At 44.3% G+C, this 25,755-nt stretch overlaps 1 protein-coding gene across 1 annotated transcript in view; it reads right to left on the bottom strand.

The window, feature by feature from the left end:
• Window positions 1-25,541, bottom strand: part of IL17RD (interleukin 17 receptor D) — a gene marked incomplete at its 5' end in the record, with an annotated part of 33,873 nt that extends 8,332 nt beyond the window's left edge. The window contains 10 exons of the mRNA XM_042447465.1: window positions 2,417-2,601; window positions 3,655-3,765; window positions 4,612-4,666; window positions 7,292-7,357; window positions 8,682-8,833; window positions 8,943-8,987; window positions 10,549-10,669; window positions 19,327-19,445; window positions 22,057-22,182; window positions 25,460-25,541. Of these exons, the coding sequence (XP_042303399.1) occupies window positions 2,417-2,601; window positions 3,655-3,765; window positions 4,612-4,666; window positions 7,292-7,357; window positions 8,682-8,833; window positions 8,943-8,987; window positions 10,549-10,669; window positions 19,327-19,445; window positions 22,057-22,182; window positions 25,460-25,541 (1,062 nt within the window). The remainder of the gene's footprint in view (window positions 1-2,416; window positions 2,602-3,654; window positions 3,766-4,611; window positions 4,667-7,291; window positions 7,358-8,681; window positions 8,834-8,942; window positions 8,988-10,548; window positions 10,670-19,326; window positions 19,446-22,056; window positions 22,183-25,459) is intronic.
• Window positions 25,542-25,755: the final 214 nt, after the last annotated feature.

The raw sequence follows: 25,755 nt of genomic DNA, 5'->3' as shown, positions 1-25,755 counted from the left end.
GTTAATTTAATTTACATTCAATTTATATCCCACCTTTCTCTGCAAAATGGGACAAGGAAGGTCAGAATAATATTAAATAGAGGAGAAAACCAAGTTAAAATACAAAGTAAGAATAACAATTAAAATATAATCAATAGCCAGTATGTTCATATAATCTTAGAGGTAATCTCAGCAAAGATCTGTTAGAAAAGTTCACCTTCAGTAATATCTCCAGATTGGTTTATAAAACACATAGAAATATATAAGTGAACAGCTCAATTATATTTGTATCCACCTCTCATTCCTCCTATTCTAAAGAAAGGATTTTCATGCATTGAAGGATACCTCTTGCTCTTGCTGTCTGATCCTCTTTCCCCTTGGCCTTGGTTAGATTTTTTGAAAATGTATGTTTTAAATTGTTTTAACATGGTTAATAGTTTAATTCTATTCTAATGTTAACTTTTTGTATGTTTTCAATTATATTGTAATTATTTTCATATGTAAACTAGTTTGATACTGCTTTAGGGAAAAGGTGGGACAGAAAAAATGATGATGATGATTGATGATGATGGAGCTTTTGCATCTGGATTAAGTGGTAACAACATTTTATACTGGGCTGTCAGGCTTTTAAAGATAAGGGAAATCAATGAACCAGCTAAAATGACAACAGTCACTCTTAGCATTCATTCTTGAGAGAACACCTGCATAATCAGTTCAGATTTACAATTCAGAGGCTTGTTGAAGGAGGGGTTGATCCAGATTAATAGTACACTGCAATGCTGGATTAGTTGCTCTGAGGTTATATTATAAACCTCCAGAAACTTAGGGACATGCATGTTACTAAAACTGTAGCAGCCTGATCCAAAAATAATCACCATCATAATCATCATCTATTTGTGACATTTATAGCCAGTTTTCCCCCAAAAAGCTTTCCCTCCCATCTTTATCCTCCTAACAATCCTGAGAGGTAGGCCAGCCTGCATAAAAATGATTGACCCAAAGTCAGTGAATTTCTTCACTAAGCAGGGACTTGAACCTGAGTGTCCCAGTCAGACATTTTAACCCAAGTGTCAGCCCAAGGAGCCCATACAGTCCTCCAGGGCCCCTAGTGAGGTACATGTCCCAATGGCCTCATGTCCATTAGAGGATGTAGAAGGGAATATCATTATGCCCCCACAAGCCCAGGGGTACTTTTTTCAAAACCAAAAGTGACTTCCCAGGCTTTTTTGGGGGGGCATGGGGGATGGGACATGTGTCAAGGTCAGACCTCTGAAAGGTGCCTTACTCTACTTTAACCATTAAATGGCAATGGTTGTAAACTCTGCTGCACGCACAGAGCTCCATGTTATTAAGGATGTATCATTCAGCGCTTCATAAATAAAGGTTAATAATAATAATAATAATAATTCACTTCTTTGCCCAGGATGGCTGAACAGTACTGCCTTCGGTACTGAAGTACAAATTCCACAGAAGCCTTCTACAAATGGATCTGATCAGAGCATAGAAAACTTACTTTTTAGACTACAACTCCCATGATTAAGTCAAAGGTCATGCTGGCAGTAAGATCCTGGAAGCTGTAATCCAAAAAGTAACTTTTTCAAGATCTGGATTTGATGGTCAGCATAGAAAGATCTTAGCATCAATTTGCAATAATTAAATATTCCAGACATTGTCTGAAAAGTAGCTAAAGTAGAAAATAATAGGCAAGTATTTTTACCAAATGAGTGAGTGTAGTGTAGTGGTTTGAGTGTTGACTAAGAGTCTGAAGACCAGGGTTTAGATCCCCACTTGGCCATGGAAACCCACTGGGTTGCCCTCAACAAGTCATATTCTCTCAGCCTCCTGGGCAAAGCCCCTATGAACAAATATTGCCAAGAAAACCCTGTGATAGGTTTGCGTCAGGGTCACTATAAGTCTGAAATTACTTGAAGACACACAACATTTATCAAGTTTTTTTACCACTAGAGGTCAGACTTGCTGTGTTGATTTCTTTGTGCTGAACTACAAACAACCCCCTCCCCTCTCCCTGAAAAAATAACATTTAAATTCATACAAATACCAATTAATTTAAAACCTCACAGAGACAGGATTAGTCCTGTACAAAGACTCTAAATAAATCCTGCAGGCTAATACTTTTTTTCCTCTTCTTGACTTTGTCAGGTTTAGCTATTTAAAACACAGATTTTCACCTAATTTCTTTTTTTTTTCTAAGTGGATGGACCAAAAACAAGTTTGTGAAGAAACATTATGGAGATTCCAGTTACTTATATAAATGAACAAAAAAAATTATTTTTTAATGTTCCACAATTATTTGTTCCACCAATTTTCTTCAACGGCAAGGTGATTTTCGATTATCATTTTGAAAATCAAATACAGGTCTGTGTTTGAAATTTCCTTGCTTATATGCACACTTGGACAACCTGTAAAATGAGTTTACCTCACAACCACAGAAATCCTGAAGGAAGTAGGCAAAGCATTGAATGACATTAATGTGCTTCTGGCAATCTTTATTGGAATAGCAGATGAACACTTTAGGTCGGGGTCGTTGCCTTTCCACGTGGAGAGCTGAAGAGTAGTTTGAAGACTCCGAACTCTCCTCATCTAAATGGGAATAGATATTTTCTAAATTGAAACAAAAAAATTGAAAATGAAGCATTTTACTATCTACAAACACTAGTATGGCATTTTTTCCCCTCTGCAGTCTTCCCTTATTCCAAAAATATCCTGGATTTCCTTCCAAAAATAACTTAAATACTCTCTGGGGATTTGACGTAGCCAAAGTTGCTGCTTAAAGTCGGAGAGATAAAAGCCTTCACGTATGCAACTCAAATTCATGAGAAATAGGTATGCTGAAATTATTACAAGAAGTGAGAGAGCCCTTGTGGGATTTTAATGTACTAACATGCATTTGCTAACTTTGGGTACTTGACTTTGGGAGGGGAACATTTGTTCTTCTTCAGGCAAACTTAGAATGTATGAATTACTGGCATCTCTGTATGCCTAATCTATTGAAAAACCATTTCTAGTGAAACCTGATCTACTGAAAAAACTGCTCAATACAGTGCAGACTGAGAGTTTCCTCATAAATGTTCGAAAACTTCTATCAGTATGGAAGGCACTTGAGCTTAATGATTTCCAAGCACAGCCTGAAAAAGGACTTTGTGATGTTGGAAGTACTAAAAAATTTGGGAAGTTATTTCTTTGTACTACATCTCCAAGGAGTACTCTAACCACCATGGTCAAAGCAGGTTGTGGGGTTTTTTGGTAGTCCGAAAAGGGGTTATTTCCTCAAGCATTATGCTATCCTGAAAATTTCTAGCACCACACACAATCTGAACCCAAGCAAACTCCAGCCATTTGTGAGTTCAAATGGAGTGAACTTGTCATATGTCTAGAAAGGACTGGAACAACTACAGCCATTCTTACCCAGGAGATGAGACACATCATGAATCTGTGCTCCTCTACAGGGTCTGATTTCATGTGATTATCACATGAAAATGTTATAATCCCAAGGTGTGACAAGTGACCATCTATACTGGTCTCTTGCTAGTATAGAGATTTCAGTTATCAAGGAATGGTCAAAGGAAAGAACCTCTGACAACAGAATCCAGCTTCTAAACAATTCAGTTTCTTCTGCATGTCAAAATTCATCCTCCGGAGAAGAGAAAAACCTACCTTGTTGCTTTTTGCGACACATCACCGTAAAAAGTGTTGCAAATGCTGAGATGACAACCAAGGGAACAGTAATGGCTATTGCTCTTATTGGCCCTGCCCATGGGGAGTGCACTTTGAAAAGGAGAAATGGAAGAAACAAAGAGACACTGAATTAGCTCTGCTCAAAGAGAGGCAATAGAACAATCTAGCCTTTTATTGTCATTGTTGCCACATGCAAGCCAAATAAATCTAAACTTAATGGCTTTTGTAATACTTCTAGTCATACACAGAAGGGCATTCTCCCATTCCTCTATAATTCATATACAGTCACCCTCCATATCCACAGATATTTTATCCCAGGATTCAACCATCCACAGCTTGAAAACTATATATCAGTTTAAAAAAGCAAACCTTGATTTTGTCATTTTATATAAAGGACACCATTTTACTATGCCATTGTATTTAATGGGACTTGAGCAGCCACAGATTTTGATATCCACAGCAAGTCCTGGAACTAAACCCCAGCGGATACCAAGGGCCCACTGTATTAAAAGGACTGGAAAAAACAAAAAACAACCCCTGCTTTGATTTGCTGAAAACTACATGTCTTTCTATCAGTTACCAAAATTATTGGTCTGAACACACAATGTAGTGATCATAAAATTCCCACCCCTTTCCCCACCACACACAACCACAAAACAGCCTGGCACTGTTTGCCAATGCTGATTCTCTCTCATGTAGGGCAGAAATAACAATAAGAAGGAAAAGGAGTGATCAGGCCGTGGTCGGGCAGTCATCCTGTTCTTCCCCTTGATTGGTTCTTTAAAACATTTAGCAGCAAAGGGTTAGGGCTTTTCTATGTTTTTTCTTCACTAATTTGGCTATTTCAGGAAATCCTAAGAAGCAACCTCAGAAAGAAATTATAAACTAACCTATTTTACTTACTAAGTAAACAAACAGACAAACAATAAAACATACCTGGTTTGAGTGCATAATGCATTGTTTTCCTTGTTGTGTTGGTGTCATCAACCAGCTTATTTTTTTAAAAAGAAAGAAACAGGAATGCACTTATTTTAAAGTTGTATTGCAATATATATTTTCAAGACAAGAGGAATTAATTACAGGGACCTGGATGTTTTTCCCCCATTCCCCTCGCCTCCTGCAGCCCTGCCCAAAATCCAGCCGCCTAACCCTCCACAGCAAGTTTTGTGTTCAAGGAAATGTATAATGCAGTGAGCAGGAAAGATTGTCCCCTTCTTCCTGATGGAAACAGTTCCATCAGTGATTGTATCCCATAGGATTTAGGCCCTCAGCTTCAACAAAGAAGTAAGAATGTATGGACTGGTTTACTAATGCCTTGAATCCCATTTTGAATCTCATCCCAACTGGTTTAAAGAATGAGCTGCAAGTTATCCACTAAATAAGGAACAATCAAATGTTCTTTACTTAGTGGTAAAGAAATCTTTCCAGACTTGGAAAAGACCAGAAAGAATACTTGGAAACTCCAGAAGAAAGGAAACAGCATGGATAAAAATATTTCTTAAAACATGAATTATTAAACATATTAATCAGATTTTTAAATGTTACTGACTTTTCTTCATAACGTAAAAAGGAGTACTGGGAAAATAGTCCTAATAAATACTAACAAGAGCAGCAGCTTCAGACCTTAAATCTAATAATTTATTCACAGCAACAGTCATTATATAGATGTCACAGCATCAGCTCAGAATATTTTTCCAGAGGTCAGTATAGGTGGAAAGGCAAGTAACACATAGGTAAATCTATCACAATTCATGTAATAATAACAAAGTAAAACCAAGTGTCATGGAAAGCATCTGTGTTATAGTCATAGCTTTGCCCATGCATCTTGCCCATGTAAGTTTCTCTATTACTGCTAACTCCCATAACCTGTTTTTCCATTGCACTGTAGAAATCCTTTGATCCTTCTTCCAGGCAGCCTTAATTTCCATGTGGGCTGCCAGCCAGAAGACAGCGAGTAGGGTTTTGTGCAACAATGCCTCTTTACTCCCCGCAAGGATTGCCAAAAGATACAATACTGGAAATTTGCTTCACCAAAAACCTCCTCCCATAATTGACAGACCATAAGCCCACTCTCTATGAATTCCTCACCTGCAGCTTAAGTTTTATAGTTTAATTTCAGTAGGGTTAGATATCACCTAAGAATAAATATCAGACAATATTCCCTTGTTTTAGTTGAGCTGGTTGTCAAAAGTGATACTATCAAAATCAGATTTTTTTAAAAAATTAAGCTTTTATTTAAATAAATATTATTAAAATTCCAAATTTTTCTCAGCTCTCATTTTTACTTAGAAAACTGAATTACTCATTCTGTCACATTCACACAAACTGAGTTACCTACAATCAAACATGAAAAGGCAGGAAAATCCCTATTTCAGTGCATAAAAATAGCAGTGGGAGCATGCACAATGAGATCTACTTGTAGAAATTTAAAGGACAGTGAATAGTTATTTAACACGGATACTAAAAATGCAAACATTTAAAAAAAATTCCAATTGACCGTATTGCTATTTATCCTATTTTAGTGATCAAATTTTCAAAATTTGCAAACTCATTGTTCTCTTCATTATTTCAGTCATGGCTTTTGTAATCTGTAATTGATTTATTTCACATGATTTTGTAATTGATTTATTTCAGGTGATTTTGATTCGCTAGATATTATATCATGCTTTGAACGGTCATGACTGAAATCAATTCATCCAAAAATAAAATATCATAACCTCATAAACATATTTTATACATACAAACTTTAAGTTAAATGCATTGATTTTTTTAATGAACTGGGTTCTGAAACTTAGCAAAAAGTAAAAATGTTCTAAAATGAGTAAAGATTCAAACATGCTGACCCATACTTATTGCCAATCTTAAAAACTAATCAAGATACCAGCCATCTAAAAATATTAATCCTCACACATAGACAACTATGTGGTAGTCAGCACAGGCCAAATGGCCTTGCTCCCTCCTGGCCTTGTACTGTCTAATTTAGACTATGCAGACCAAAACCACAGTGATCCTGCTTGTGCAGACATGGATTCAGAGGATCCAGTCTGACTCCAGGGTAAAGAGCCTTTAACCCAGGGTAAAACAGTCCTGCTTTTCCATGGAATTTCTAAGAAACTGCAGCAAAACCGAGCTGTTCAGACAGCCCCCCCACCCCACCCCTGTGCTTCTTACCTTTCCAGTCAGTTGCCCTGTTTCCATGTTAGATGCAGCAACTGGGGGGTTTCTCAGCTGGATCACCTACCAAAAGGTAAGGAGCAGTGTGCCAGTCCTTGGTCCTAGCTTGGTGAGGTGACGTGTGTGCAAACACCTGCCTGTCCCTGTGCCATCCCAGGGACTAACCCAAGTGAACATTTGCTATCCTGGCCCATCTGCTCAGGCCCTACCTAAACTAAGGGTTTAAAGTCAGTTCACGACATGGAGTTATCAAAAGTGCCTGATTTCACTACAGATGGTCCTATACAGAACATTTTCACCACGGCAGTCATGCAAAGATAAAAACATTCTCTAAATGTGCTCCCAACTTCATGGCATATGAAAGATACTTGCTCCTTTTATATGACAAGAAAATAAATTTCTGTCAATACCAAGTTCAGAAACTTGAAAATAATTATATTACCTCAATTATATAATCTCCTGGTGAGACATTCTGAAGAACACAGCTAGTGACGTCTGTATTTTTCTCCTAAGGAGACAAGAGAGCAATCGTTGTAGTATGTCATTCATATGCCTTTTGAGTATTAGCATAGTTAAACAACTTTAAAAGGGCTACCAGTTTGCAAATAAATACCACTTCTCAAGTATCTGAAACTCATCTGGTAAATATAAACGCAAACCCACAACAAGATTATTAGGACCAAAGACTTAAGAGCCCTTGGCCTTATAAATGTAGCACAGTAATCATAAAAAAAAGTTAAGCATTCTAATCCAAAGACCAGTGTGACTGTAGATGTAGAAGGCTCATTCTTTCCCATAGCCAATGCTGGAGAATCTTACCCCACTCGCGACTAGCTCTTTTGGCCCAAAGCCAAGCATATCAAATAGCCCAAGGGAGCAGATTCCAAAAATGAATGCATACGATGGAAAGCAATCAGCATTTCACCCAAGGAAATGAGAACTGCACAAAGTCTTATGGGCTGTGATGAAAGCATTACTTTAATATTCAATAGAAAGCTGCATAACTTCAAAGCACTCTTACTGTAGACATATTGTCCTAGGTCATCGAAAAGAACCCAGTAATACTTGCAAACAATAAAACTACAACTTCTATCACAAAAATCTATCTACAATAAATATGATTTTAATAAACAAAGCTGTGATCAACAGGGTGTTCTATATTGTCACTTTAGGCATAGCACTAAATACTACACTTTCAAGGGATTGATGAAAATAGGATTCCATTGTTATGGTTGTTGTTGTTGCTGCTGTGTGCCTTCAAGTCATTTCTGACTTATGGCAACCCTTGGCAAGTTTTCTTGGCAAGTTTCTTCAGAGGTTTGCCACTGTCATCCTCTGAGGCTGAGAGAATATGACTTGCTCAAGATCGTCCGGTGGGTCTACATGGCCTAGTCAGGATCCGAACTCTGGTCTCCAGAGTCCTAGCCCAAGGCTCAAACCACTAGGCCTTGTTGGCTATCCATTGCTATAATACACTGATGAAAGAGGGAGAGAAGAACTGCTGGACCTAATCCCCTTCCCCACAACCATTCTCTTCTCCTTTTGTGTCATGTCTTTTTAGATTGTAAGCCTGAGGGCAGGGAACCATCTAATTAACAACAACAACAACAACAACAACAACAACAACAACAACAGTTCCTTGCTAATGCCCTCCATAATTCTGCTCTGTTTTATCCATCCTGGCAGAACAGCTCTGCTGCCAAAATCTTCTGCCAACATATTTTTAAAGATGCCAACAAATTTGTCATTCCATTAGCATGCCAAAATGCCTACCAAACATATTACAACAACATCATGTATATACACAGTATTGTAAATCATGCTCAGCAAACCTGTCTGCAAGTCTTTTGTTTGAAGTGTCCTTCACTTTTCAGCTTGTAGTGCAGATAATAGTATTTGAATCCAAAATTATGAGGTGCATGGTCAAATGATATCTGCATATTAAAGCCTTGCTGCGTAACATTCAAGTTTCTAGGCTTCCAAACTATCAAAAAATAAATAAATGTTTAGACACGGATTAATTACTGTTTTAGAAATCCAAGTACAGATTACTATCACAATAAAAACATTGTGAAGCAAACAGTTCCACTTACAAGGTTTGCAGGCTAAGTTTTCTGGTTGTAGCAGCAATTCACAAGCTAGCAAGAAAAATGTACACAAAAAAGAAACGGTTAAAATCCCCACTGACAATTTTTTTTTAAAGTGTCAGTTCAGAAATGAAGAAAATTGATATTCTTTTTGTAGAAGGTTTCACAGGGTGGATCCTACATCAGCCAAGAAATTCAACCATCCTAGAAGCCCTTCAACATATTATACAGGGTAAATCCTTGAGATTGTTACAGAACTGTTAACTGTTACCAGTGCATAGTCCTTGCAACATGACAAAGTACAGTAAGCATTACAAAAAAATAAATCTAACAGAGGTATAAACATCTTTTCACTGCTCTCCTGTTCATTACAAAAACATCTTTGTACTGACAGGTCATATTACTTCACCAAATGAAGAAATGCCTTTAATACCTAATAGCTTCATATCATTTCACTCCTTAAAGAGAAGCTACTGAGGAAGGAGACAGAGGAGGCAGACACTAAACTGTGGATACAGGGGGAGTTCACCCTCCCACCAGCAGGAGGCTAGAGGCTCAATTCAATGAGTTGGAGAGCCTGCCTATCAGAGGGAGTGTAAGGAAAAGCCCAATCCAGTGTGTCCTCTGCACACCACAGGAGAATATAAGAGCAGAGAGGTACAAGTCTCCCAACCCAAGAATGTATCGCCAAGGGAGAATTTCCAGACAAATAGGCCCCTACTCAAACAATATATTCAAATTAAACAAGGCAGAAGTAGCAATTGATAGGTTGCGTGAGCCAGGCCTTGATTTTCAGAAGCATTTTTATGTGTCAGGACTGAATTAACACTTAAGCCTATGGGCAACCTGGTGGCAAAATCACTCAGACCATGCTCTTGTGCCTTGTATTTGTGGATGCAGTAGCTGACCTACCCTTCTAATGTTTTTTTACAACAGCCTGGGGAAAGGTTTTTTTTTTGGCGGGTGGGGGTTGTATCAAATTTTTTAAATCAGGGTTTTTTTGTGTGTAATCATTCAGCAGTACGACCACTTTCTGCAAGATTCTGGGAATTGTAATTCCAAAAGAGTAATTTTTACAAGTTCTGCTTATTATCAACACCATCCTAATAGATCTTGCATTACCTATTGTGAAACTCATGTTCATTTTGTCCCAGAAGGCTCAGAATCCATTTTAGGGCCTTTACAGACCAGCCTGAAAGGCCAGTCTGGGGGCACAGTCCTGACGACACACATCTGACTCCATCCGCCAGGGCACCTTAATGCCACACACCGCTGCAGACAGTGCACAGCGTCATGGCACGCCTCTGGTGCTGTGTCCACATCATGCAGCACCGAAGGGGCACCATCCAGCCACGCTGCCACAGCTATGTTACCCTTTTGAGGGCACAAAAAAGAGCCGCTTTTTGCAGCTCCTTTTTGAGCCCTGGAAAGGCCAGATTGGGGTTGTGGCGTGAGGTTGCCATGGACCCGATTGGCTAGGAAAGGGGCCGCTGGAGGCCACCTCTTAGGGGCTGTGTTTTGAGCGTATTAGTTAAAAGTATTCACTGATGTATTGTTTTTAAAAACACAACAACAATAGAAATAGAACCATGCAGTTTCATTTGCTACTTACATCGAGTTCTGAAGAAAAAAGGGTGGTAGTTACTTTCATTCTTAATGGATGGAAAAGGAACAATCTTTACAAAGTAGTCCGTTTCAAATTTCAGATTTAGAAAAGGTTGAGATTCCACTCCCTGAAATTGGAGAAATTTAAGCTGATCAGTAATTTTATTCTATTCCCTTCTTATATGATCACTTCAGTGCAATATATATTTCTAACATAAATTCATAGTTCCTATTTGTAGGATTACAGGATTGTAAATTACAATGGGGCCAGAAGGGGCCTGCCTTCTACATCTTTTGTAATTAGTGAATGGTTTAAGGAGGATGCTGGAGTGGGGCATAGTTTGACGAAAACAGAGAAGGCATGGGGGTTGGAGATCCTGGATTTCCCAGATGGGCTCCCATGAATTATTCTTTGTTAAAAAAGAAAAAGAAAAAAAGAAACTGATTAAATTCTAGACTTGCTTGTTCTCTAAATTTCCAAACAGAAGCATGCACATGCAACCCCCCCCCCCTCCGCCAAAGTTGTCATTCTTTTTCTTCCTGGTACTTCATATGGCTATTCTTTGTGGCAAAGGGATGGCACAAATGTTTACAAAGAGGGGAGAGTATACTTAGCTCTGCTAGAAATAATAATGGAAACCACCCTGAGTAAGAAACAAATCTGAACTGAATCATTTTTACTTGCCCTCCCCCCCAACCTTACCTAAAAAGCATACTTGAAGTTTCTGAAGCAGTCCTGTAGTCTCCGAAATGCATTATATTTTCTATCAGTCCTGTCCTTGGTTGCTACAGCCTTTTCCCTCTACATGAGCACTGCACCATCTGCTTACATACTTTCTTTTACCAGATGGGCATTCTCTATCAGAGCATTCAGATATCAAGTGCCAAAGACACAAACACTGTTGTGTGCGTTCTTGACACAGAGAAACGCTCCCTTCAACTACTTGTCAAAACAGTATGTTTTGCCTTTGTTTCTTCAGGAACCAAAAAGAACTCATGGAAAGTTCACATTAGTTCAAGATCCAAAGGAACAAATAATAAATGTGTATAAGCTCCAACTGCCTTCCTCGAAAGGACCAGCCCGCCCTTCAGCCACCATCTGGGAGGAGGAGGCAGAGAGACCGCTACTGCCCTTGAAATCCTGGACAAGAGATGAGGTTACAGCAGGAGATTTTGATGAACACAAGCGCTGATCCCTTCAGCACCATCTGGGAGAGAGAGGCAGGTGAGCTCCAACTGCCCTCCTCAAGAGGACCAGCCCTCCCCGTCATCCACACTGGGAAGAGAGAGGCAGGTGAGCTCCAACTGCCTCCTCGAAGAGGACCAGCCTCCCTCAGCCACCATCTGGAAGGGAGAAGAGGCAGGCGAGCTCCAACTGCCTTCCTCGAAGAGAACCAGCCCTCCCTTCACACCATCGGGAGAGAGAGGCAGAGAGACCGCTACTGCCCTTGAAACCGGACAAGAGAGGGCCTACACAGAGATTTTGATGAACACAGCGGCTGATCCCTTTCAGCCACCATCTGGAGAGGAGAGAGAGGCAGGCGAACTCAAACTGCTTCCTCGAAGAGGACCAGCCCTCCCTTCAAGCCACCATCTGGGAGAGAGAGGCAGGTGAGCTCCAATGCCTTCCTCAAGAGGACCAGCCCTCCCTTCAGCCACCATCTGAAAGGGGAGAGAGAGGCAGGCGAGCTCCAACTGCCTCCGAAGAGGACCAGCCCTCCCTTCAGCCACCATCTGGAGAGAAGAGGCAAGAGACCGCTACTGCCCTTGAAATCCTGGACAAGAGATGGGGTACAGCAGGAGATTTTTTGATGAACACAGCGGCTGATCCCTTCAGCCACCATCGGGAGAGAGAGGCAGGTGAGCTCCAACGGCCCCCTCAAAAGGACCAGCCCTCCCTCACGCCACCATCTGGGAGAGAGAGGCAGGTTGAGCCCAACGCCTTCTCGAAGAGGACCAGCCCTCCCTTCAGCCACCACTGGAAGGGAGAGAGAGGCAGGCGATCCAACTGCCTTCCTCGAAGAGAACCAGCCCTCCCTTAGCCACCATCTGGAGAGGAGGCAGAGAGACCGCTACTGCCCTGAACCCTGGACAAGAGATGGGGCCTACAGCAGGAGATTTTGATGAACACAGCGGCTGACCCTCCAACAACCATCTGGAAGAGGAGAGAGAGGCAGGCGAAATCCAACTGCCTTCCTCGAAGAGAAACCAGCCTCCCTTCAGCCACCATCTGGAAGGGGAGAGAGAGGCAGGCGAATCCAAAACTGCCTTCCTCGAAGAGACCAGCCCTCCTCGTCACAATCTGGGAGAGAGAGGCAGTGAGCTCCAAATGCCTTCCTCGAAGAGGACCAGCCCTCCCTTCAGCCACCGTCTGAAAGGGGAGAGAGAGGCAGGCGAGCCCCAATGCCTTCCTCGAGAGGAATAGCCCTCCCTTCAGCCACCATCTGGGAGAGAGAGGAGAGAGAGACCGCTACTGCCCTTGAAATCCTAGAGAAGAGATGGGCCTACAAGCAGGGATTTTTGATGAACACGCGGCTGATCCCTTCAGCCACCATCTGGGAGAGAGAAGCAGGTTGAGCTCCAACTGCCTTCCTCGAAGAGGACCAGCCCTCCCTTCAGCCACCATCGGAAGGGGAGAGAGAGGCAGGCGAGCTCCAACGCCTTCCTCGAAGAGAACCAGCCCTCCTTCAGCCAATCTGGGAGAGAGAGGCAGGAGAGACCGCTACTCGCCTGAACCCTGACAAGAGATGGCCTACAGCAGAGATTTTTATGAACACAGCGGACCCCAGCCACCCTGGGAGAGAGAGGCAGGCGAGCTCCAACTGCCTTCCTCGAAGAGGACCAGCCCTCCCTTCAGCACCATCTGGAAGGGGAGAGAGGAGGCAGCGAACTACAAACTGCCTTCCTCGAAGAGAACCAGCCCTCCCTTCAGCACAATCTGGGAGAGAGAGGCAGGTGAGCTCCAACTGCCTTCCGAGGAACCAGCCCTCCTTCAGCCACCACGAAGGGTGAGAGAGCAGGCGAGCTCCAACTGCCTCCTCGAAGAGGACTAGCCCTCCCTTCAGCCACCATCTGGGAGAGAGAGGGAGAAGCTACTGCCTTGAAACCTGGAAAGAGTGGGGCTACAGGAGATTTTGATGAACACAGGGCTGATCCCTTCAGCCCCATTGGGAGAGAGAGGCAGGTGAGCTCCAACTGGCCCTCCTCAAAGAGGACCCAGCCCTCCTTCAGCCACCATCTGGGAGAGAGAGGCAGGTGAGCTCCAACGCTTCCTCGAAGAGGACCACCTCCCTTCAGCCACCATCTGGAAGGGGAGAGAGGGCAGCGAGCTCCAACTGCCTTCCACGAAGAGACCACCTCCCTTCCGCCACATCTGAAGAGAGGCAAGAGACGCACGGGCTGAAACCTACAATGGGGCAAAGAAATGAGAACAAGCCTACCTTCAGCCACATCTGGGGAAGAGAGGCAGGCGAGTCCAACTGCCTTCCTCGAAGAGGACCAGCCCTCCTTCAGCCACCATCTGGGAGAGAGAGGAGAGAGACCGCTAACTGCCCTTGAAACCTGACGAGATGGGGCACGCGGGTTTTAGAACACAGCGGCTGTCCCTTCAGCCACTATCTGGGAGAGAGAGCAGGCGAGCTCCAACTGCCTTCCTCGAAGAGGACCAGCCCTCCCTTCAGCCACCATCTGGGAGAGAGAGGCAGGTGAGCTCCACGCTTCCCGAAGAGACCAGCCCTCCCTGCAGCACCATCGGGAGAGAGGCAGAGACGCTACTGCCTTGAAATCCTGGACAGAGATGGGGTCTACAGCTAGGAGATTGTGATGAACACAGCGGCTGAATCCCTTCAGCCACCATCTGGGAGAGAGAGGCAGGTGAGCCAACTGCCTTCCTCAAGAGGACCAGCCCCTTCAGCCACATCTGAAGGGAGAGAGGGCAGGCGACTCCAACTGCCTTCCTCGAAGAGGACCAGCCCTCCCTTCAGCCACATCTGGGAGAGAGAGCAGAGAGAGACCGCTACTGCCCTTGAAATCCTGGACAAGAGATGGGGTAACAGCAGGAGATTTTTGATAACACAGCGGCTGATCCTCCCTTCAGCCACCATCTGGGAGAGAAGGCAGGTGAGCTCCAACTGCCCTCCTCAAAGAGGACACCCTCCCTTCAGCCACATCTGGGAGAGAGAGGCAGGTGAGCTCCACTGCCTTCCTCGAAGAGGACCAGCCCTCCCTTCAGCCACCATCTGGAAGGGGAGAGAGAGGCAGGCGAGCTCCAACTGCCTTCCTCGAAGAGAAAGCCCTCCCTTCAAGCCACCATCTGGGAGAGAGAGGCAGAGAGACCGCTACTGCCCTTGAAACACTGGACAAGAGATGGGCTACAGCAGGAGATGTTTGATGAAACACAGCGGCTGATCCCTTCAGCCACCATCTGGAAGAGGAGAGAGAGCAGGCGAACTCAACTGCCTTCCTCGAAGAGGACCCAGCCTCCCTTCAGCCACCATCTGAAGGGGAGAGAGGCAGGCGACTCCAACTGCCTTCCTCAAAGAACCAGCCTCCCTTCAGCCACCAATCTGGAGAGGAGAGGCAGGTGAGCTCCACGCCTCTCGAAGAGACCAGCCCTCCCTTCAGCCACCATCTGGAAGGGGAGAGAGAGGCAGGCGAACTCAAACTGCCTTCCACAAGAGAACCAGCCTCCCTTCAGCCACAATCTGGGAGAGAGAGGCAGGTGAGCTCCAACTGCCTTCCTCGAAGAGGACCAGCCCTCCCTTCAGCCACCATCTGGAAGGGGAGAGAGAGGCAGGCGAGCTCCAACTGCCTCCTCGAAGAGGACTAGCCTCCCTTCAGCCACCATCTGGGAGAGGAGGGAGAGAGACCGCTACTGCCCTTGAAATCCTGGAGAAGAGATGGGGCCTACAGCGAGATTTTTGATGAAACACAGCGGCTGATCCCTTCAGCCACCATCTTGGAGAGAGAGGCAGGTGAGCTCCAACTGCCTCCTCAAAGAGGACCAGCCCTCCCTTCAGCCACCATCTGGGGAGAGAGAGGCAGGTGAGCTCCAACTGCCTTCCTCGAGAGGACCAGCCCTCCCTTCAGCCACCATCTGGAAGGGAGAGAGAGGCAGGCGAGCTCCAACTGCCTTCCTCGAAGAGAACCAGCCCCCCTTCAGCCACCATCTGGGGAGAGAGAGGCAGAGAGACCGCTACTGCCCTTGAAACCCTGGACAAGAGATGGGGCCTACAGCAGGGATTTTGATGAACACAGCGGTGATCCCTTCAGCCACCATCTGGAAGAGGAGAGAGAGGCAGGCGAACTCAACTGCCTTCCTCGAAGAGAACAGCCCTCCCTTCAGCCACATTGGAAGGGGAGAGAGAGGCAGGCGAACTCAAACTGCCTTCCTCGAGAGAACCAGCCCTCCTTCAGCCACAATCTGGGAGAGGAGAGGCAGGTGAGCTCCAAATGCCTTCCTCGAAGAGGACAGCCCTCCTTCAGCCACCGTCTGAAAGGGGAGAGAGAGGCAGCGAGCTCCAACTGCCTTCCTCGAAGAGGACTAGCCCTCCCTTCAGCCACATCTGGGAGAGAGAGGGAGAGAGACCGCTACTGCCCTTGAAATCCTAGAGAAGAGATGGGGCCTACAGCAGGAGATTTTTGATGAACACAGCGGCTGATCCCTCAGCCACCATCTGGGGAGAGAGGCAGGTGAGCTCCAACTGCCTCCTCGAAGAGGACCAGCCTCCCTTCAGCCACCATCTGGAAGGGGAGAGAGAGGCAGGCGAGCTCCAACTGCCTTCCTCGAAGAGAACCAGCCCTCCCTTCAGCCACATCTGGGAGAGAGAGGCAGAGAGACGCTACTGCCCTTGAAACCTGAAAGAAGAATGGGGCCTACAGCAGGAGATTTTTGATGAACACAGGGCTGATCCTTCAGCCACCATCTGGGAGAGAGAGGCGGAGGAGCTCCAATGCCTTCCTCGAAGAGGACCAGCCCCCCTTCAGCCACCATCTGGAAGAGGAGAGAGAGGCAGCGAACTCCAAACTGCCTCCTCGAAGAGAACCAGCCCTCCTTCAGCCACATCTGGAAGGGAGAGAAGGCAGGGAGCTCCAACTGCCTTCCGAAGGACCAGCCCTCCCTTCAGCCACCATCTGAAGGGGAGAGAGAGGCAGGCGAGCTCCAACTGCCTTCCTCGAAGAGGACTAGCCCTCCCTTCAGCCACCATCTGGGAGAGAGAGGGAGAGAGACCGCTACTGCCCTTGAAATCCTGGAAAGAGATGGGGCCTACAGCAGGAGATTTTTGATGAACACAGCGGCTGATCCCTTCAGCCACCATCTGGGAGAGAGAGGCAGGTGAGCTCCAACTGCCTTCCTCGAAGAGGACCAGCCTCCCTTCACCCACCATCTGGAAGGGGAGAGAGAGGCAGGCGAGCTCCAACTGCCTTCCTCGAAGAGAACCAGCCCCCCTTCAGCACCACATCTGGGAGAGAGAGGCAGAGAGCCGCTACTGCCTTGAAACCCTGGACAAGAGTGGGGCCTACAGCAGGAGATTTTGATGAACACAGCGGCTGATCCCTTCAGCCACCATCTGGGAGAAGAGAGCAGGCGAGCTCCAACTGCCTTCCTCGAAGAGGACAGCCCTCCTTCACCACCATCTGGGAGAGAGAGGCAGAGGACCGCTACTGCCCTTGAAATCCTGGACAAGAGATGGGGCCACAGCAGGAGATTTTTGATGAACACAGCGGCTGATCCCTTCAGCCACTATCTGGGAGAGAGAGGCAGGCGAGCTCCAACTGCCTTCTCGAAGAGGACCAGCCTCCCTTCAGCCACCATCTGGGAGAGAGAGGCAGGGACCGCTACTGCCTTGAAATCCTGGACAGAGATGGGGCCTACAGCAGGAGATTTTGATGAACACAGCGGCTGATCCCTTCAGCCACCCATCTGGGAGAGAGAGGCAGCTGAGCTCCAACTGCCCTCCTCAAAGAGGACCAGCCCTCCCTTCAGCCACCATCTGGGAGAGAAGAGCAGGTGAGCTCCAACTGCCTTCCTCGAAGAGGACCAGCCCTCCCTTCAGCCACCATCTGGGAAGGGGAGAGAGAGGCAGGACGAACTCCAAGCCTTCCTGAGAGGACCAGCCCTCCCTTCAGCCACCATCTGGAAGGGGAGGAGGAGGCAGGAGAGCTCCAACTGCTTCCTCGAAGAGAACCAGCCCTCCCTTCAGCCACCATCTGGAAGGGGAGAGAGAGGCAGGCGAACTCCAACTGCCTTCCTCGAAGAGGACCAGCCCCCCCTTCAGCCACTATCTGGGAGAGAGAGGCAGGTGAGCTCCAACTGCCTTCCTCGAAGAGGACAAGCCCCTCCCTTCAGCCACTATCTGGGAGAGAGAGGCAGGTGAGCTCAACTGCCTTCCTCGAAGAGGACCAGCCCTCCCTTCAGCCACCTATCTGGGAGGAGAGAGGCAGGAGAGCTCCAACTGCCTTCCTCGAAGAGGACCAGCCCCTCCCTTCAGCCACATCTGGAGGGAGAGAGAGGCAGGGACTCCAACTGCCTTCCTCGAAGAGGACCAGCCCCCCCCACCACATCGGGGAGAGAGAGGCAGGTGAGCTCCAACTGCCTTCCTCGAAGAGGACAGCCCCTCCCTTCAGCCACTATCTGGGAGAGAGAGGCAGGTGAGCTCCAACTGCCTTCCTCGAAGAGGACCAGCCCCTCCCTTCAGCCACATCTGGAAGGGAGAGAGAGGCAGTGAGCTCCAACTGCCTTCCTCGAGAGGACCAGCCCCTCCCTTCAGCCACTATCTGGAGAGAGAGAGGCAGGTGAGCTCCAACTGCCTTCCTCGAAGAGGACCAGCCCTCCTTCAGCCACTATCTGGGAGAGAGAGGCAGGTGAGCTCAACTGCCTCTCGAAGAGGACGCCCCTCCCTTCAGCCACTATCTGGGAGAGAGAGGAGGTGAGCTCCAAACTGCCTTCCTCGAAGAGGACCAGCCCTCCCTTCAGCCCTATCTGGGAGAGAGAGGCAGGTGAGCTCCAACTGCCTTCCGAAGAGGACCAGCCCTCCCTTCCAGCCACTATCTGGGAGAGAGAGGCAGGTGAGCTCCAACTGCCTTCCTCGAAGAGGACAGCCCCCCTTCAGCCACTATCTGGGAGAGAGAGCAAGTGAGCTCCAACTGCCTCCTCGAAGAGGACAGCCCTCCCTCAGCCACCATCTGGGAGAGAGAGGTAGGCTAGCTCCCCAGGCCTGCCTGGAAGAGAGCAGAGCCCTCCCTCCGGTCCATCTGCTTGGTCCAGCCTCATTGGGAGAAGAATGCTGAACCTCATCCCTCTCCCCCCTCCCATTCCCTTCTCCTTTTGTCGTGTCTTTTAGATTGTAAGCCTGCAGGCAGGGAACTGTCTGGTTAAAAATAATAATAAATGTAAGCCGCCCTGATAGCCATTAGGGCTGAAGGGCGGGATATAAATACCTAAATAAAAAATAAAATTTAAAAAAATGTGGTCAAGATTGCAAAACCTTTGAGAAAGAATATGCAAGCTAGGAGAAGCTGCAGTGGTGTGCTTCTGCCAGAGCCTAATGGGAAGGTTTATTTATTCCCTTCCTCTCCTCCCCCCCCCCCCCCCTCCATTGAGTTAACTAAGGGGAAACTACTTCTGCTCTTTGAACTCAATTTGCAACAAGTGAAGTAAGCTGAAGACAAAAGGAGAAAGTGGGATGAGACAGAAACTATGGTAATTGAAAAGTGGGATGGCAGAGGATTAAAACAAAGATATTTTCCTAGACCCAAGGAATACTTCCCTTAAACACATACTTACAGTCCATTTATAACTTGAATTGAGCTGCTTTGGGTCTTTTAAAGCCAACTGCTGACACTGTCTTCCTTCTGATTTTAATTCTTCTAGTATCACTCGAAATCCCTTCAGAAATTCAATGCCTGCGTTTATTTAAACAACAACAACAACAAAATGTTCCGGTATCATTACACCTTAACACCTGATAATTGGTGTTCATATGAAAAGGAACATAGAGTAATGCATCTGGACACTGACTAGGTTTTAAAACCATTCTGGCTGAATCCTAGAGTGAATCAGGCCAATCTGGGCTAATTTGGATCAATTCAAACTGGTCTAATTCACTTTCAGAATGGAACAATGCAGTTTCAGACTGATAGACATCAAAAATCAGTGGGAAGAAACCAGATAGTGTTTCTAATATTATGACATAAGAAAACTGCCAGGATGGTGTGATGTGGTGACGGAGTGGGGGACTGGGCATTTCCCATTTCAAATGTAACACAAATTTGGTGCAACAATCCGATGAGGCTCTCCCTTTCCAAACACGGTGTTTGTGGGGATCTCCTACCTCCCTTTATTTGCTAGATTCAGCTGTTAGCAGATTATTGAAAGAATTTAAGAGTGGGGTGAGTGTCTCCGTATAATCACTGCTTGAATAGGGCTACTAACAGCCAGTCATGTATGTATGGACAAACCATGGCACGAAGGTTCTGCAATGTGCTGCTATGACAGCCAGTCAGTGTACATCCTTGGTGCCATACCAGTCCAAACAAAGAACACAGAACAGATACACTTTGTCTCTTACAACAAATAACAGGAATCAAGGTATGTTTTTAAACAAAGGCATACTGCATAACTAGCCAGCATGGAATCTTGTCTGGGCTGGTCCTAACATGAGGCAGAATGAGGTAGATGCCTCAGGCAGATTTGGGGTATAAAGAATGGGTTCCAAATTGTTAGTTATAGTGTTTTTTTCTGTCAAGAATGAGACTTGTTCTGCCAAGGATAGTTATTTCTCCCATGTGTGCCAAAATAACCGGGCTGGTTTTGGGCATTATGCACTTTGACTTGGGTGGGAGGGCATTTGCTGTTTCACCTCTTAGGTCAGCACAGGTATGTGTCCAGCTTAGGGCTTCAAAAGAAATGCAGCTGTGTCTCTAATTTGGCTCTCTGTGGTATTTATGGTGAAGGTACCATTGATTTAAAGAAATCCCATCCTGAATAACAGGGCCATGAAAGAATTTAAGTACACCAACTATAGTCTGGGCGCAATTAAAAAGGAATGGGGACTTCTCCTATATTCCAAAACTACTTGAACCAACATTATCTGCAAAAGCTTCACTCTGTACATTTTGTTGTGCTCGAATTCAGTTTTCCTAGTGTGTATATTTACATAAGTATCTTATTTCTCAGGTCCAAATGATCTTGCAATAGGAAAGGCAAATAAGCCACCCACTGTGTTCTTATTATTTAGAGGAATAAAAGCAGTGTTTGTGCTAACATACAGACCATGAAAGAGAAGAGTTAATAGGCTGCCCGTTACCTGAGATCCTTCAACTACAGTTCTCTCTTGATGCTTTCAAAAGGATTAACCTCTGATCATTACAAGAGAAAACACCAAGCTTTGTATCCCATGGAGATTGGATGCAGCCAAACCTGCAGCTGCAGATTAGCAATTCAGTAACTCTACACTTTTGGAAGCATGGAGTATCATTTGCACATTCCTTCAGACTAACTGCTCATTATTTTCTATTCAGATCCACAGACTATTGAATATAATCCAGTATGCTACAATTTAATTAATTAATTTAGACATTTTTACATTTCATTCAAACATATTTATTAGTTGTTTATTAAAATACATTTCTAGAACAGTACTTTAGCCCTTTATAAATACCTAACAACCTCCAGTACAATCAGTATGATTCTAAATACACCATTGCTGAGCGCACCTTTTCTTACCAAGAATAAGCCTGTTAAAATCAATGGGTCTTAAGTTACTTATGACTAGAAGTCCCATTCATTTCAAACTCTACAGTACGTAGACTTTAACAATGGATTTAACCCACTATGAATTCATACTGACAGATACAATTGTTATGGCACTCAGTGCTTAGGACATACCTGTACACTAAAACACATTTTTAAATCCCCCACTTTACTTGCATCATGCATTCATCTTTAGAAATGGCAACTTCAAAATCTGGAGGGCTAGTGTAAAAAATTTAAATAAATTCAGATTGATGTTTAAAAACAACAACAACCGAAACCCAAAACCTATTGAATTCACTAACTACTTCCCGGCAAGTACACCTTAGATCACAGTAATGAGCAGAGGGAGGCACACACAATCTAACCTAGAGAGAATGGACCAAGTTCAAACCAACTTTGCTTTGACTTTTTTACAGAAAATTTAATGCTTGTAAAGAAAATGTTAGCTTTTCAAAATTTGGGGTGCCTTTAAATGCTGGGGAGAAAGCTCCTTTTTCAACAATCTGCTTCTTAAACTAACTGTCTACAATTCCTTTCACAGCTATAGCCTAGCATTAACAATTGTGGTCCATGTTGGACTAAGTTTCTAGCCTCAGCTGTAAGAGTAATTAATTTGGAGGGACCAGAAAAGGGCTTGATACTATGAGCTGTGCTGGGAGGTGACCACGGTTCTTTTTGCGAGAGTGCACATACACCAAAACTGCAAACAGACCACTACTTAAATAAGAATGCAATTGCAGTTCATTTTCCTCTGCTTACCAATGGGATTTGTTGTCCACAATATTGTCACTGCAACTTGATCAGAGCATGCATACTGGCTAATGGTGATGTTTTGCACATCACCAATGACATGCTTTCCAGCTGAATTCAAATAAGGAGTGCAGTCTGAAAAACAAAAGTGGTTAAATACTATTAACTATTGCCTTAACTTAAAGACACATTCAAGAGTATATGAAAGAATTATACTCACTATTACAGCACTTTTAAAGTCAGTCAAAAAATAAAATATTTTTCAGCAGCAAAGATAAGATCTCGCTCCTATCAGTAAGATTAGGTAAGTGCATATCTATGGCTCTTTAGTTGAGGCATTCACTGTCATTAAGCTTGAATTCTGAGTGAAAACAATTCTGGGTCCAGGAATGTCCTTTTAGTAGCACAACTAAACAGTTGTAAGTCTTTTGATACAAAAAACAACTCTTGTGTCAAAACACTGAAGAAATAATCCAGTTTGAGATGCTTTAACACTGGAACTGTGTTTAAAACTGGAAAGCTGGGCCAAAGCTAACAAAATGATACTCAACACAGAAAAATGTAAGGTATTGCACTTAGGGCAGAAAAACAAAATGCATAGATATAGGATGGGGTACACCTGGCTTAAAGAGATACATGTGAAAGGGATCTAGGAGTCCAAGTAGACCACAAGTTGAACATGAGTCAACAGTGTGATGCGGCAGCTAAAAAGGCCAATGCAATTTTAGGCTGCATCAACAGAAGTATAGTGTCTAGATCAAGGGAAGTAATAGTGCCACTATATTCTGCTTTGGTCAGGCCTCACCTGGAATACTGTGTCCAGTTCTGGGCACCACAATTCAAAAAGGACACTGAGAAACTGGAGCCTGTCCAAAGGAGAGTGACCCTTCACCATTTTAGTCACTGGAAACCATGCCCTATGAGGACTGGGAGCTGGGGATGTTTAGCCTGGAGAAGAGAGGTGATATGATAGCCCTGTTTAAATATTTGAAGGGATGTCACATTGAGGAGGGAGGAAGCTTGCTTCCTGCTGCTCCAGAGAACAGGACCCAGAGCAATGGATGCAAGATACAGGAAAAGAGATTCCACCTCAACATTAGGAGGAACTTCCTGACAGTAAGGGCTGTTCGACTGTGGAACACATTCCCTCAGAGTGTAGTGTAGTCTCATTACTTGGAGGTCTTTAAACAGAGGGATGGCCATCTGTCAGGAATGCTTTGACTGAGAGTTCCTGCATGGCAGGGGGTTGAACTGGATGGCCCTTGTGGTCTCTTCCAACTCTACGATTCTATGATTCTATACAATGCAAACAGAACAACAATCAGGTTATAAGAATGAATAAGGAGAAAATGCCACAAAGCAAAGCAATAAAATATAGCAGAAAAAAATGCTATAATATCATAAGAAAATTATTACCATTCAAGGACCATAAGTTCTGTTGTTTTTGTTGCAACAAGCATAGCAATCTTTACAGGGTTTCCTGAAAAATCTAAGTTCCATTTTACTTCCCCCAATCCTTTTGAGAGCTGAAGTGGGTGATCCAAGATGGAAGAGGAGATGAGAGAAAAGAAGAGAAAAGCTTTTTTTAAAAAAAGGGGAGGGGGATTCCTAGGGTAGGATAGATGCTTGCTGCATATCTTAAGATTTCTGGAAAGTTTCAAATAATAAAGAAACAATCAAGTCCCTTTAGAAGTGGCAATTTCATCTTGGGAGAAAGGTGGGAAATAGATTAAATTGGATTAATAGTAATAATACTAATTCCACATTTCCTTATGTTGGGCATATGGCATAGCCTTCTGAACTCTACCCAGATATGTGACCTACTAGATTAAAATTGATATTGTTGCTGTGTGCCTTCAAGCAATTTCCATCTTAGGCAACCTTATCATGTGGTTTTCTTGGTAAGATTTATTTAGAGGGGGGTTGCCTTTAACTTTAACTGAAGTAAATATGCACAGGAGATTTATATCCTTTGCCATTCCCTAGTGCAATGTAACCTACAGCTGGGAAACAAAACAGGTACAGGGTGGGTAGAAGAGTAGGGGAGATTTATTTTGAGAACTGTGGGAGGGTTGAGTTAATGAGTTAACATATGTCTGCCACACTGGATTATTACTTGCTTCAACTGTAGGGAAATATGATAGTCAGAGAGGAAAGAAAGTATGTAGATGTAAACAGACAGACAACACATGTGTCTATATCTTCTTTTACATCTTTCAGACTTTCACTTCCAGACTTTCCACATTAACAATCACGTTAATCTGTTGCAGGAGAAATATCTAAAGAGTCTTTTTTACACCTTAACGGCTAACAAGTTTTATTTGAACTAGCTGATAGTCACTGATAGTCATGGGGCCCAAACTCTCCCTCTGTTTCATGTGTGAGTAGAAGTGCTACCTGTTGTTGTTGTGTGCCTTCAAGTGATTTCCGACTTATGGTGACGCTAAGGTAACCCTATCATGGGGTTTTCTTGGCAAGATGTGTTCATAGGGGGTTTGCTATGGCCATCCTTTGAGGCTGAGTGTGGCTTGCCCAAGGTCACCCAGTGGGTTTCCATAGCTGGGCTGGGATTCGAACTTTGGTCTCCAGAGTCTGAGTCCAACATTCAAACGTCTACACCACACTGGCCCTCATAACAGATGCCGCTATGGTTCCTGTTTCATCATCCTCTGCCCATTGCGTCCCTGTTCTTTAAAAAAATACTAGTCTGGTCCTGCCAGTTCTATGCAGTCAGTGATGGCAAGGAGCAGCAACATCTGCCTCACAAGCAGGCAAGTAGGAGAAGGAACTGTTGCCATTGCTGCCATTGAAATAAAACAGGATATGGCAGGGTCAGCAGGCAAATGGAGGTGGAAGGAGGAGCAACAGCAGCCACTCCATTGATAAACAAGCAGGAATTTTAACTTGACTCTCCCTGTTCCAAGTGCTGGCTTTCTCAGATCAAAGTTTACTGTATAAAATATATCAAGGATGAAACAGTGGAAGAAAAACTTAATTAATGTGACTTAATTATATAATATAAAAATGTGAATGATATATTGTATTTCACATTATACACACTGGTATAATATGCAAATTATATTATCAAAGTTTGAAAAACTAAAATATGGCAACTCTATCAACAACCAATGACTAAATACTATCTGTCTTGTTTGATTTTATTTGGATAAGCATATAATGCTGAAAAAGCAACATGTTTTAGTATTTTTGCAACCTGTTTGAAAATTCAGGTTGGTTAAAAGGGTAAATGAATGTACTGCTAAATAAATGAAATCAGTCAAATCAATAGTCCTCTTATTATCGTTGCTCATCTTTTATAAAGTATTGGTTTAATGCATTGTATTTTCCTCTAATTAATGCATTAGGACATGTAATGAAGAAAATTATTATAATGATGAAAGAGAAAACTTACTGTCATACTTAAAGGTGATATTAAGCAGCCCAGTATTCTTTCCAATTGGTGATAATCCCTGGAGAGAAAGGAAAAAGTACAGTTAAGACCAACTTTTGTAGCTCTGACAGTAACTAAAGCATCATATATCATCCCAATATAGTGTGGCCCTCCAGATGTTGTTTGACTGTAACTCACAGCATACCTCACCATCACCAATCTTGCCTAGGGCTGCTGGAAATTTCAGTCGTACAATACGAGGAAGCCTGTGGAGTTCAAACCCTTTTCTAAACAACTGTCCACTGAAACCTATGTGG

This window comes from Sceloporus undulatus, chromosome 2, assembly GCF_019175285.1.
Source record: "Sceloporus undulatus isolate JIND9_A2432 ecotype Alabama chromosome 2, SceUnd_v1.1, whole genome shotgun sequence".
Classification (NCBI taxonomy): Eukaryota; Metazoa; Chordata; class Lepidosauria; order Squamata; family Phrynosomatidae; genus Sceloporus; species Sceloporus undulatus.
The sequence above is the reverse complement of the archived record's forward strand: the minus strand, read 5'-3'. Positions and strand labels throughout refer to the sequence as shown.